Here is a 14,627-nt window from a genome sequence, read left to right on the forward strand (position 1 = left end):
GGGCATCGGGCATCTATGTCGGCTTCACAGACATGCTTTATGCTTGGGGCTGTATTCTGAAGAACTGTTGTCCCATTATCTTTCCCCAGATAAGTGAAGCACTGCTGTACCAAGTGGTATCCTGATGGTCTAGGGAAGAGTTCCCGGTGCATATGATGTGGATATATCCACATCTTGAGAGGCAGTAAGCCTAGTATATTCATAGTCCTCTTCCACCCTTTTGACATTCCTCTGCCCACTGGTAAAAGTTTAAAGTGGTAAAATCAAGTTAAAATAAAGATAATTCTTCAAAGGAAAAAAAAATTTTTTTTTAATCCCAAAGAGCACCATCCATAGCACAGAATGGAAGGAAAAAGGAAGATCTTGCTTTGGCTCAGTTTTCATGATATGGGAAGTTTTCAGCTATATCATTGTGAGTCCTAGATGTATTTTGAGCCTTCCCCTCTGTCAGCTAGTTTCCTGAGTCACTGCTCATTTGTACAACTGAGAAAATGTCAGTCAAGCACCAAGACATGTAACCCCTAAAGTTCCATTTCCATGGCTTTCATGTCAATCCACCATCTTCTTGAAATTTCTTTCCAAAAGCCTCATGTCACTGATGAAAACACTTTCTATTAAGTCTTCTATGCCTAGCAGTATCCCTGCTAATTATTACTTTGGTTGAATCTGCTGGACTGCTGTGTACTATAGACAATACATATATGTAAGCAGGGTTTATTGGAAGAGAGCAAATGAAAAAAGATTTTAAAAGAAAGCAGCCTCAGGGAATTTCTTCAGTAAGATGTATGTCAAGCGGAAAAAGAGGAGCAATCACAATTTCTTGGGAGTTTGGTGGTGCTGCTTATCCGTTAAATAAAATCTGTTTGACAAAATTAAAACTGCATTCCTTGAAAACTGATTAGTAAATTATTCAAATGTATTTCCTCATTAACTTGTAACAGCATAGGGGAATACTTCTAAATTATAGTTTTCTCATTTGGAAGTCAGTTTGTTTTAAATATTTTAATTATACCCCCTTTTTACTTTAAACCTTTTTTGCAAGCTAGATGGTTTCCTGTTAAATGAAGGGGTATTTGGCCCTTTGTAAGCAACTCTCTCTTGTTAGTCTGTCTTCTGCTATGAGAATGATTCTTTGCCCTTGGCCTGATTGCCTCACCTTTGGTCATTTCCCACTGTCTGTGGAGACTACATGGAAGGGTGCATCTTAGGCATACAATTTGTGCTTGTCTTCTAATTCAAAATTCAAATACTGTTATTATTGAATGGCTCTTACTGACTCTCATATTTTTGATGATTTTGCTAGTTTATTTTAAAATATACATAATTGGATTTCAGAACTCCCCTCCACCACTCTTCAGCCTGTGGAACCCACTGCTAAATGCTACCTAATATCCATTTTCTCCTTCTCTCCTAATTGAAACCTGAAAATTCTCTGGTCCACAACCTATAATTGAAAAATCAACATTTTCCAACTTCTCCAGCAGGTCAGGTATAAATGGGACACATGGCGAGTCACATGTTAGCAGATGTCTGCTGAGGGGTTGTGGGAATATGTGGCTTCCTGGTGTAGGGGCTCCTTTCTTTTTGATGTTAGGAATACACATGAAATGGCTGGAGCTGCAGGGCCATCTTGATCTATGAGTAAAAGGCCAGTGAGAACCACAGGGTCTCAGCCTTGTTATCCTTAAGCCACTGAGTCAATGCCAGAAACTACCTACCTTCAGGTTGCCTATGGCAGGAGAAAAAAAAAAACAAAATCCTTTATTTATCTAAGCTACTGTTTGGCTTGTTTTTCATTTACTCAAGGCCAAATATAGGCCCTGATTGATAGAATCATTGTGGACAAGATTTTCTTTTTTTAACTTGTCCAATATTCATTGGCCTCATAAAATGGAAGTAATAAAAGGACTTACATCGCAGGATTGTTGTAAGAATTTAGTGAGACAGTTCATGTTAAATACTTAGACCAGTAACAGTCACAACAAATGTGTACTGAGAGGTAATAATCCAAAAATTTATGATTTATCCAAGAAATGCATAGTTTTTCAAAATTCATCTCTAAGGGTTATTAAAAAGGCAATGATTGCTTGTGGCTCTTTTACCTGGTTCTGCTTCGTGGTAACTATTTTCAGTATTTCTATTTCTAAGGTTCTGGGGTTACTTCCACATTTCTAAGCAAAGTATTTGTAGTGCTGTTCCCTCCTTTGTTGATTGATTTTAGAATTTAACTGTTGATACTTATGAAGCTTTAAATCTGTTATTCCATCTCCCATTTACCCTTCCTCCTGGTTGAATTGTATCACTACTGTTCTTTTTTCCCTGTCACCTCTACAACCTCAAGCAACATACTTAAGCCATTTCTTAATCTACCAGTCAAGGATGGTATCACTTGACTTATTTAGGGGAAGGAGATATTTACTTGCCGATCTTTGTATTTCCAAGTCTTGTTAGCTTAAATTTACTTTTTAAATGGTCACCGTTGAAATGTTTTTATCTTGTTCAGTATCCATAATAGACTTCAATTACCTGCACATAAGCTGATTCTAAAAGTTTAAGACCAATACAATAAAAATGTACATGATTATGAAAGTGAAAATAAAATTTTCTGCAGGGCCACATGTTAAGCTCTCATTATCTATCTTGCTACAATTCCAGCACCATGAACCCACATGGCCTTCAAAAGGGAAAAGGCCTCACACTGAGATAATATGCGTCCTTTTCTGGCTGCTTCTCCAGTTGCTGAAAATTCTGCATTCTCTTAGCAAAGATTTTCTTTGGATAATACATTTCTTATATATTTATCCCTTCTTTCTTAATTATCTTTTCTGGAGAAGAACTTCAAGCCCTTTTCATTGATTTTATTTATTAAATGTCAGGGAGTGGAGGGGCGGACAGTTTTGTCCATATTCCTTCAATACCTTTACCTTGCCTTTGGTTTTACCCCCAATCCTTATGTCATATTCCACTGGGCTGGTAGTAGTCAAGTCCGGATACTCTCTCAATCGCTTCTGCGTGGCTCAGTGACTTACTCGGCTGCGGATCTCTGTGTGACCTGGACTGGTTTTCTCCACCCTGTTTCATCAGGCACTGACCTCTCTCTATTTTCGTCTCTCACAAACTTACTGAAATTTGTCATCTCCTAGTGTCCTATCTCATTCTCTTCATCATTGGGTACTTATGTGTTCCTTTAACATGATTTTCACAGTACCTTGAGAAAAGAGGTCACACCTGTCCATTCTGTCATTTGGGGGTGATAGTATTTTTAATTTTATGTCTAAAACCAAATTTCTAATTTCCCCTTCCTAATTGGCTCTCTGTCTCAAATAAATACAATTTTACGAAGCCCTGAGATCATCCTTAGCACACCCCCACCCCCATGCCATGTGTCTCATCCATCAGCAAGTATCTTTTGGCTTTATATTCAAAAGATATCCAGAACCCAACTATTTCTCACCAACTTTACCCCAAGCACTCTGTTCTCCCTCTTTCTGCTTCTGCACCCCTACCAAAGCTTTTCAACAGAGCAGCCAGGGCAGTTCTGCCAAAATACATCACATCAAATCAATCCCTTGCTCAAAATGATGCAACAGTTACCCATGTCACTGGGAGTAAAGCCATACTACTACAGTGGCCACTCACCATTATTTGGGTGGCCCTTCATCCCATCCTCCACCCCTCTGACTCATTTCTTACTGCCCTCCTTCTTGCTCATCACTCCCTTTCAGCCTCCTGCCACTCTTTAAACATGCTGGATACACACCTGTCTCAGGTACACGCCTGCTCCACGTGTCTCCTCCACGATAGCCACTTGACTCGCTCCATCATTTCCAAGGTGTTTTTCAAAAGTCATCTCAGTGTGACCTTATCTGGCCAATATATTTAAAACCGAAACATCCCCCCACCACCATTTCTAATCCTCCTTCTCTGTATTTCTCCTTACCTGTCATGACCTTATTCATTTTGTTTATTGTCCACCTATGCCCACCATTATGTAGGCTTCATGGACATAATCTTTTTGTCTATTTAGTTTATCCCCATCATTCAAAATCATACCTGGTACACAGTAGGCAATTAAGTATTTGTCATAAATGAAATAAAATTACTGTATAGCCATTAGGAAAATTATTGACAATGTCTTACAAAAATTTTTTATTCCTGGGGCAGCTTATTCATTGGGAGCATCTGATGCTTTGGGAACATAAAGATGACAACTGACATTAAGGCAGAAGAAACAGATCAACTCGCTAGTCTCAAAGGAGCACAGATATTTGTCCCCAATAATTAAACAAGGGGAACACAATTTCTTAGAGCTCTTCTTCCTTCCAAAAGCTCATGGTGATTTTTTAAAAAGTATCCATGTGCCTGCTTCAAGGCAAGACACACAGATAATACACCAGGGTTACCAGCCGCTGGGCTTAGAAGGCAGAGGAACAGGTGGAAGCAGGTCTGTCTGTGTTATGGGGTGGACGGAAGGAAAGAGGAGATGCTGCTGTTTAGTTTTCTGTCTTCCCTTCCTGAGGAAAAGCTGGTCAGACTAGCAGTAGCCCACAGTACGAAATCATGACAACTTCTAGGTCTCAGGATATATATTTTCCTTTTAGTTTTGCCTTAATTTATGTGGCACCATGAACACTGCCTGGATCAAAAGAAGCTCTCGTTTAAGGAATGTAGAGAAGGTACTGGAAGACAGAGGGCGGGGCAGTTCCCTTCACAATCACAAATAGCCACTGCTGGATCTTCTCTGGGTGTAAGAAGGGAGTTAGCATCCGGGTTGCCTTTTGCTCCCCTTTGTATAATGAATGTCTCTCTTCTGACTTTTGAACTTTTCACCTCTAAAGTTTAGTATGTGCATCCTTTATCTGCCCCACACTCATCCAAAACTCAAGTGCAGAATGTGAGGCGAATCTCATTTTCCCACAAAGCTCACCCATAACTGCAAAATTCCAAGACTAATAGTGCAGTGTATTGATTTAGTAAGAATTTGGCCCTTATTTATGATCGGGTGGGGCACTACCCTAAAATGATATAGGCATGTTTTGTTAATACAAAGTCAGGAATAGCAGTGAATGGAGAACTCATAAAACACAATAACCAACAGGGCTAAATAGTCACATTTGTAAATAGCAATCTTTTTTTTTTTTGAGAGGGCATCTCTCATATTTATTGATCATATGGTTGTTAACAACAATAAAATTCTGTATAGGGGACTCAATGCACAATCATTAATCAACTACGAGCCCAATTCTCAACAGTCTCCAATCTTCTGAAGCATAACGAACAAGTTTTTACATAGTGAATAAGTTCTTACATGGTGAACAGTGCAAGGGCAGTCATCACAGAAACTTTCGGTTTTGATCACGCATCATGAACTATAAACAATCAGGTCAATTATGATTATTCATTTGATTTTTATACTTGATTTATATGTGAATCCCACATTTCTCCATTATTATTATTATTATTATTATTATTATTATTTAAATAGCAATCATTTTGGCACATCTAGTTTATATTCAAGGAGATCACACACAGTTTTCCATTATGTCTCCAAATATATTGTTAAAAACAATACATGGTATCTTATTCTATTTTTCCTTATCATTTTTGTTTAAAGAAAAGTCACACTTACAGCCATTGCACATACAGCATAAATTGGCCCGAAGTTCAAAAAGGAATATAGATCAATTGCATATTTTGTAATGAATATCTGTTAGGGTTTGAAAAATTCTTATTTCAATGTATATTTCCTATAATAAAGAGAAATACAAGACTTTCATGTCTTTTGAGGTCAGTTTTAAATATACTATTAATTTGGAGGTAGGCTAAGAAAATCCCCCAAGTCTTTGATGAATCAAGTTCTGTATCAGGAATGGCCAGAATTGGCTATGGCAGGTCCCTTCACTGGGCCCTCTTTCTCTTCTCTTTTCCAATTCCTTTTGTAGACTACAGTTTCATTTTCTTAGAAAAGCTCTTTCTTTGTGGTGCCTTCTGTCATGTTCTTCACCTCAAAGGCCTGAACTATTTGGCCAGTTGAAGCTATTTTTCATTTTTTTGAGAAACCATGTGGTAAGTGAAGGCTGGGGAAGGCAAGTGACAATGACTATTGGTAGAAACAAGGTTGGGCTTGGGAAAGATTAAGAAGACAGAAGCCCCTGTTCTCCTACCGAGAATCTTGGCCAACTGCGGAGTGAGATCTGTGCTGGGAAGAAGCTGCCTGGAGCAACCATCTCAGGGGCCTCAATTTCTCCAACACTAAAAATGAGAAGATTAAAGTACATGATGTCCAAAGTCCCCATGGCTTAAAATTTAGCATGATCCATCAGTTAGTTTCAAGGACTCAAAAGCTCCTTCTTCCTTCTTTATCTCCCTCTTTTCTTTCTTCCCCAAACACATATTTACTGAACACTTACTATTCAATAAGCACTAAATTAGATCCTAGGAACAAAGAAAAGACTAAGCTACTGTTTCTGACTTCAAGGAGCTCACAAATCCAGGATATGGTGCGAGACACATAGACAGACAATTACAGTGTAATAAATGTGATAGAAAATATATACACAGCGTTCATCAAAGAGCAGAAGAGGAAGTAATAAGTTACTCATGGGAATCATGGGATGGAGGGGGAGATGGATGAGTTATACTTAAGCTAAGTTTCTAAAGAGGCTTAGAAATTCTCCTGGTAGACATAAATGATGAAGGGAAGTTTGGGCAAGCACACAATTCTGAAGGTATGAAAATTCAAAGTATAAAGGCAGAAAGAATCACAGCTAGTTGGGAGCTGCAGTTGCAGAAGGTGCAAGGGTCCAAGTGCGGAGTCATGAGCTCCTGAAGGTAGGGCCATGTTTGTTTTGCTCACTGATGAATCCCCAATGTGCAGCTAGGTACCTGGCACATACAAGGTTCTCAGTAAATATCTGCTCACTAAATGAGTGAATGAATAAAACAGCCAGGAAGCTTCATTTTGTAGATAATAGGTAATGAAAAAGATTTTAAGCATGAACAAGTTTGAGGATTTTCTTTCATAAGATCATTCTTAGGCAGATGGACATGTAGAGCTGAAGAACAAAGAGAGGATTCTAGGAAAGTAGACAGAAGTACACTACAGATGAGCTCTGTCAAGAATTTGAATAAGATGACAGGGGATGGGAGCTCTGTCAAGAATTTGAATAAGATGACAGGGGAATGGGGAAAGGGATGTTAGAGCTAATTAGGAAATTCAGAGAGCTTGCAAGTCATCTAGATGGTGGGCAAGCCTCTGGTGTGGATAAAATAAGGACAATTTCCAGGAAATCTTTGATCACATCTTCAAAATGAGTGAACTGGATTCTCTATGACTCTTATAGTTGCTGAGGTGGTAGTGGTTCCCTAAAAAAATCTAAAATAACAGCCAATTAAGGTTGATGTGCTGTTTATAGAACATATTTCTGGAGAGCTCATTTATTCTTCAATGACTTTAAAATGTAACAGTATACAGAGATCCTCTATCAGACATTTGTTTGCATGGGTGAATAAACATTAAAACCCAACTGGCTCAATCAGTTTGGGAAATTGACCATATCTATCCAAGCTGAACATATGAAGATCTATGGTCAGCCATTATATACCTCACAAAAAGTCATATGTTTGTAGCAACACTATTTGTACTCGCCTTAAACTGGAAACTGCCTGAGTGTCCATCAACTGTAGAACAGATAAACAAGTTATGGCATTCTTTTTGGTAAAGAGAATGATCGAACCATAATTACATGCAAAATATATCAGAATCTCATAAATATAAGGTTGAGTAATAGAAGTCAGACCAAAAAGGAAAGCAGATTGTATGATTCCATTTATAGAAATTTTAAGAACAGGTAAAACTGATCTATAAAATTGGAGGTCAAATAGGAGTGTGTTAGAAGGACAGACACCTAGGTGTTGGTGGTGGTCTGTTTCCTGATCTGGGTGCTATTTACATGGGTGTGTTCTCTTTTTTTACATGGGTGTGTTCTCTTTTCAAAAAATCCATTGAGTTATGCAGTTATAATCTATGTACTTTTCTTTGTACATTGTATGTCAATCAAAAGTTTAAAAAAATCTGACTGAGTTCTTGCTCGTAGCATGACTAAACAAGAAAAATGGATTTGTGTATTTAGTTTTTCATATTTAAAAATGCTTAGGAGAATTCAGTGTATAAAGAAGGATTGAAGCATCTGTCAATCCTTGTGCAGAGAAGTGAACACAAGGTTTCCCTGGCATGACTGCCATCAGGCATCTCAGTCTTAATTAACCCCAGGGGATCCTTGCTCTTCTATTCCATCACATCTTAATATGTGTATGTATTTGTATGTATATGTTTAGACCCCTGCTCATCTCTTATACACCTCTACCATGGTCCATGTCCCTAGCAGCTCACTGAAAATATTTCCAGTTTCCTAAGTAGTCTTCCTGCTTCCATGATTGTTTCTACTTCTGTGTTAAGTCAGACCATATCCACCCTCTGCTCAAAACCCTCCACTGGTTTCCATCTCCTTTACAATAAAAACCAAAGTCCTTCAAAAACCTGCACACAACATAAGAAATCAATTCTGTTGCCTTTGCTTTGAGGACACCTCCAGCTTTGCCACAACTCATGTAGCCGTGAGTGGAGGGCTGCTGGGAACTAACAGTGGGAGAGGAAAGGGAAGGATGGTGATGTCCACTCCCACATCTGCCCTGTGGCTCCCAGGAGAGGTCAGGGCATCCTGGGATCAGGACTGAAGTCCAGGAGTCCCAAGGGAAGTAGATGTGGATGTGCCCATGGTCCCCCAGGGAGCAGGAGAGTCTGGGAGAAGTATGTGACTCAGACGGTCAGTGTGACACCGAACACCTATTTCCCAGGTACATTATAGGGAGGGGGCCCTTGAGGGAGCAGGAGAAGCAGATTGGTTGGGTACAGGGTTGGGAAATCATGTTGTGTAACAGAAAGTATGACAATTGTTGAATTGCAAGAGACACCATGTTTTTAGTCCAACTACAGAGAGGAAAAATGAAAGACATAGCTTTCTTCCCAATCTATCTTAAAAGGAGTCAATGGTCTTCAATAATAATAAAAACTTCAATTTCACTGTTATATGTAAGAAAGAAAACATTCAAATCTGGAAAAATATATTTAAGAAAGTTTAAGTCCTGGTTGTGATTAAAATTTTTTAGCTGATCAATGAGGTTTCTCAGAAATCTATGATACTGTTGCAATTACGCAAATTCCTTCAGACTTTTCCTTTCTCTGAGCACCCCATAACTAAATAACCCACTTGTCCCCTCATTCCCTCTTCCTACTTTATTCTTCCCCACAAGTTCTCATCTCAATATAGTACATTTACTTCATAATTGTGATTTATCTGTTTATTTCCCCTACAATGCTGGCTCTCAGCTATCTAGAATGCTGGGTCCTTAACACTGGAATTGCGGCTGACACAGACAAGGTGTTTGACAAATGTGTGCTGAATGAGTGAACGAACGAGAATCCCTTTGTAAATAATTTCTTCTTGGAGACTTTTGACTTTCAAAGAGGCTCAGGCATTCTACATAATGAGAGAATGTTTTCTTTGGTGTTGGCACTACAGAAGGAATCATGTACACTGGCCCTGGAGATTAAATAGGAGGTATGATGCTATGAGACAATACTGATAATTAGAAGGATGCAATGTAAATTTTCAGAATAAAATGGTGTTTACAAATCTTAACCATCTGCCTGAGCAATTTCAGTGGGGGGAAAAATACCCTACAGAATATCACGGCCAGGGAATGTAAACATATGCTGTAGCTTCATTAATTATACCAGGAGCAACAAGTAACTGCTGGAGAATGTCTATAGATGCAGTCCTGATGGAGAATAATAGGGCTCAGAAATCAAAATCCTTGAAGAAAATGAGTGGGTAGGAGCCCCAGAGAGGAGGAAATTGAATATGTTTTAAGCATAATTGCAAAAAGGTTTAATGCATATAAGATAGGCAGAATGGAAAAGCTTAGTTGAAAGTCACTGTTGTTTATTGCACGCTTTTAATTGAGAGTTAATGAATCTCATGAAATGCTTATATTTTAGGCTGAATATGGCTGCATTTGGGGAAAGACATTTAAAAAATATTTTGTAAATATTTAGTGTGTTTATCTACATTGATCCATCCATTCAACCATCCATCCACATGCTGGGAAGGGATGTATATATAACTCAGCATATTACCAACAGATACCAGAATACGAACTATTGCTAGGTGAGTACATTGCTGCTGTGCAGACAATGCTTTATTCAGCTGAAATCTCTCCAAGCGTTATATTATAGAAGTAATGGGTGACTTGGTTCTTAAAGAAAGAATATAGATTAGGTTTGTGACACAGTCTTGGGGAGTAGTTTCTAAAGTAGTTTCTAAATCCCTTAAAGTGTTAAAACCGGTTGGCATTTTATTCATTGCCTATAAGAACTGAAGTAGATGTTATGTAAATGTTGGAAATAAATCTCTACCATAATCACTAAAGGATTAGAGGTCTGGTCAGTACATCTGGTGAAGCTCAGAAAACTGTCAGGGCACTGAGGATTTAAAATTTAAAGATCATAATGCCCTGGCTCGACTTAAACACATAGTTGTGATCCCTGTATGAGAAGCTCTGTAAGGGCACAGGTATGATATACAGATGTCACAGTATTTTGTGGTGCATATTCTTAACTCTTGAAGGAAACCAGAGGAAGGTTGAGGATCATCACTAGTATCTTATAAACTATAAACATGCATAAAGAAAGCTCTTTTTCCAATGTGTTCATTCCAGTGCTCTTTCCATTGGCAACTGGACATTTCTACAGAGAGCATCAAAGTTGAGTCCAGGATTCCCAGACATTCACAGCTTCTTGTTTGATATGTCCTATCTGTATCCTAGTTATTTCTGTATGCATCTAAAAGGCCCACCACCTTGGTAGACCAGCAACTACTTAATGGAAAGGCCATGTCTAATTCATCTTTCTAGTCCATAGCTGGATAAATAGTATTTGTTGTTATTTATTTAAATTTTTAATATAAAAATTCATATTTTTCTTACTCATATTAATTGAGCAGCTACTATGTGCACAGTAGTGGGCTAGGTGCTCTGCAGCATATAGAGAGTTAAAAAAGTGTGGAAGATGTCTGTCTTCCAGGCTAAAATTGGAAAGGAGATGGAAGTGGAGAGGGGCATGGGGTGAGGCTAAGGCAGAACGAGCTGGGATGAGACATTAAGGTAAAATGAAATGTGGTTTTATCTATATTTTATTTTGCAAAGAAATTATATCAAATGCTTTAGTCTTAATGAAAACATCTTCATAATTCTTAGTAGATGCCATTATTTGGAAGTGTTTGAATTATACTTTTACATGGCAGCTGAATTATTTTTAGATGGAATTTTAACACATTTTAAAAAACTCGGTCTTTCACAAGCATCAGTACAATATCATAAGGATTCAGATAGAAGTGGCAAGCATCTTCAATCCACCATACCTTGGGCACTTCTTCTTGGAAAGCCACGAGATTCAAATGGGAGATGTTAACCAAATCAGGCCCATACACCACCGTTATCATGCGATGCTCCAGGCGCCCGATGTTCCCCACATCCAACAGCTCACGTAATTTGGGGTCCTGGATAAAAAATGTTGAAAAACATTAGTCTATAACTAGAGATTCCAACATGGTAGCACAATTTCAAAAAAATTAGAGCTAGGAAGCTCTCAAAACAAAGTTGCCTTTGTTACTGGAAAATGGAAGGAGTTGAAGCTCCTAGTCCCTGATGGGTCAAGAGAGGTGAAGTGAAGTGAAGTGATTTGCCCAGAGGTTGTGGAGAGAGAATTTCTGACTCAAGACTTATGTTCCTGATGGCATTATAGTAAGTTAAATAAGTCAGACAGAGAAAGATAAACACTGTATGATATCACTTATATGTGGAATCTGAGAAAGCTGAACTCACAAAAACTGAGAGTAAGATGACAGGTACCTGGGACTCCGGGTTGGGGGAAATAGGGAGATTTGAGTCAAAGAGGACAAACTTCCACACACAAAATGCATAAAGTTCTAAGGGTCTAATGTACAGCAGACTGAATACAGGTAAAAAGACTATTATATATTTAAAAGTTGCCAAGAGAATAGATCTTAAATGTTCTCACCACAAAAAAGAAATGGTAATTATGCAATCTGATTGGAGGTGTTAGTTAATGCTATAATGGTGTTCATTATATGTATGTGTATCAAATCATCACATTATATGCCTTTAACTTACACAATATGATATGTTAATTATATCTCAATAAGCCTGGAAAAAATATAAGGCTTATGGTCTTCAGTCAAGACCTCTTTCTACCATATGGTCATTTAGGAACACATTTTTATGTGTCACAATTCTCCCTTCATTTCTTTCAATCATTCTGTGAATCGCATATTAAAATACAAAATCTCATCCCTCTCCTCAATTCATGACACATTAAGACAAAGAAGGTAATGCTTGTAGAATCAAAACATGATAATGCCATCTAGGGCTGGGGCAGAAACATAGCTGACGGGCCTAGTGTGGATCTTCTCCAATATTGAGCGCTGATGTAAAGGACAGCATGTTAGAGTGAGCAAAATGCCATGAATATGTGGATTTCAATTCTGTCCACAGAGAGCACTTCTGCAGTCTTTTCAGAGCAGGTTGCATTGTTTGAGACATCCAAGTGAGGATTCCTTGAAGAGAGAGTGCTGCTAGGAAAAGGTTTCTAAACCTTCCAAATTCAAAGTTATGACCTAAAATAGAGCTCAGTCAGCTTGGCTGAGTTTATTTTCCTCTTATAAGACAGGCCTTGGGGTAACTGAAAGGTCCATGCAGAAAGTCACCATCTAATCAATCACTTAGCAAATTTGCAGCTCACTTCTGAGCAGGAAATAAGCTTGCATTCTTATTTATTTAGCTAAATGTTGGGCCTATGGGGCCAGTTTAGGCTAGTTATTCTGATCTCCCTCCTAAAGTTTTTATATACAGCATTTTTACAAAGAAAGAGTAAACTTCAAAAAAGAAAAAAAAAATCCATTCCAGCTAGTTATTTGACTTAGTCCCATTAATTCTCTCTTTACTTAGTAGAGCTTTCCCCTTTGTTTGGACACATAAAGAGGAACATTTTCAGGTAAGTTATGAAGAGAGAAAATCCCATTTCAAAGGTGTGCCCAATATAACAGGCACCTCAGCTTGGCTAACAAGTTGAGAATTTAGCAAGTACATTAGGCCTCTCAGAAAGATGAAATGCTAATCACAAAACATCAATTTGCATGTCCTAGAAAAGGAGAAAACTAAAGTAAAAATTGAGTAAACAATAAAAGTATAAAAGGGAAAATTTCAGTATTCTTGCATTCTTGAAAGATTAAAGGAGAATGCGTGAGAAGAATGGACTTTTTGTGAAGACTAATTAATGATACCAGCTGTTGTTTGAGGATGAATTGCATCATAGTTTTAAACACTGTTGGGTTAAGGTTTTAAGTGAAAATGGTATTTTTTTTTTGTATGATTGGAAGAGAAAAATAATCTTCAGTAACCACCTGAAACTTGTAATTATAAATCACAGGTTTTAAATCAATGACTGTGGAGTCCATCAGTATCTTCTACGATATTTAATTGTAAAATATTTGCAAATGAATGGGCTCTATATTTTGGACCCTTCTTTCCTTTCAATGGGAGCTACAAACTCACCCTTGGACATGTTTCTCTCCCAAGCATTTTCTGTTCAGTCTGTACTACTTTACTGCCTAATTCTTATGTCTATTCAAAACACTTTGCCCACTTACTAAACAGTTGATTGATTAAAGCGCACAAACTCTCAGAATTGCAGGGGTTGGTGTGTGGCTCAGGGAGGTCACTCGCGCTGTCCTTGAGCTGTAGGAACTCAAGGCAAGTGGAAAGCACCCAGATGAGGTGGCCAGATTTGAAAGCATTTCTGGAATAAGCCTTCTGGAATTCTCACTGCGCCTAACAATATCGATAGGTATAGTCAGCAGGAATTTATAAGATAACCAACTCTTTGTGGCATCCCCGTAAAAGTTTTCAGACTAATCGCTGTTTACACATATTTTAAAAACTATTGGCTCTTATGTAATTATAAATTTGTAATGAAGTATTTAGAGGTGATGTCTGGGAAAGGGAGGGTAAAGCAGTAGCAAAAGGATGATGGTGATTGAATCTGAGGGGTATTTGAGAATTCTCATATAAGTCTCTCAGAGAACTTCTGAGGTGACTAACATCTGTACATTCAATTAAAAAAAACATGATTGAGGATGAACTGGAGGAACAGTTAGATTTCAGAAATATTCTTTCAATAGAAACCATAATATTTAAAAATTACATAGTGCTGGTAGTAAACAGAAAGCATTTCAACTATGTAATAAGCAAGTTCCTTGCGAATGTTCTTGTTTTGGTGATGGATCATACTACTTTTTAAAATTATACTTTACTTTCTTTTCCATCACTAATCATTTTACCTTTAGAACTATAATCTTTTCCTCATCTCTTTCATTTTTATTAACATCAAACTTGGTAATGGTAGAATTCTCTCCCTTAAGAAAAGACTTCACTTTTCTTTTTACCTGCATTCTAAGTTTCGAACACAACATCCCAAGCTGATGTGGTGG

At 37.9% G+C, this 14,627-nt stretch overlaps 1 protein-coding gene across 7 annotated transcripts in view; it reads right to left on the reverse strand.

Annotated features, from left to right (window-relative positions):
• PLCB1 (phospholipase C beta 1) overlaps window positions 1-14,627 on the reverse strand; it is a 669,546-nt gene that overhangs the window by 233,249 nt on the left and 421,670 nt on the right. For all 7 annotated transcript variants that reach the window (XM_036880079.2, XM_057502745.1, XM_057502747.1 and 4 more), the window contains one exon: window positions 11,481-11,618. In XM_036880079.2, coding sequence (XP_036735974.1) covers window positions 11,481-11,618 — 138 coding nt within the window. The remainder of the gene's footprint in view (window positions 1-11,480; window positions 11,619-14,627) is intronic.

Source organism: Manis pentadactyla, chromosome 5 (assembly GCF_030020395.1).
Source record: "Manis pentadactyla isolate mManPen7 chromosome 5, mManPen7.hap1, whole genome shotgun sequence".
Classification (NCBI taxonomy): Eukaryota; Metazoa; Chordata; class Mammalia; order Pholidota; family Manidae; genus Manis; species Manis pentadactyla.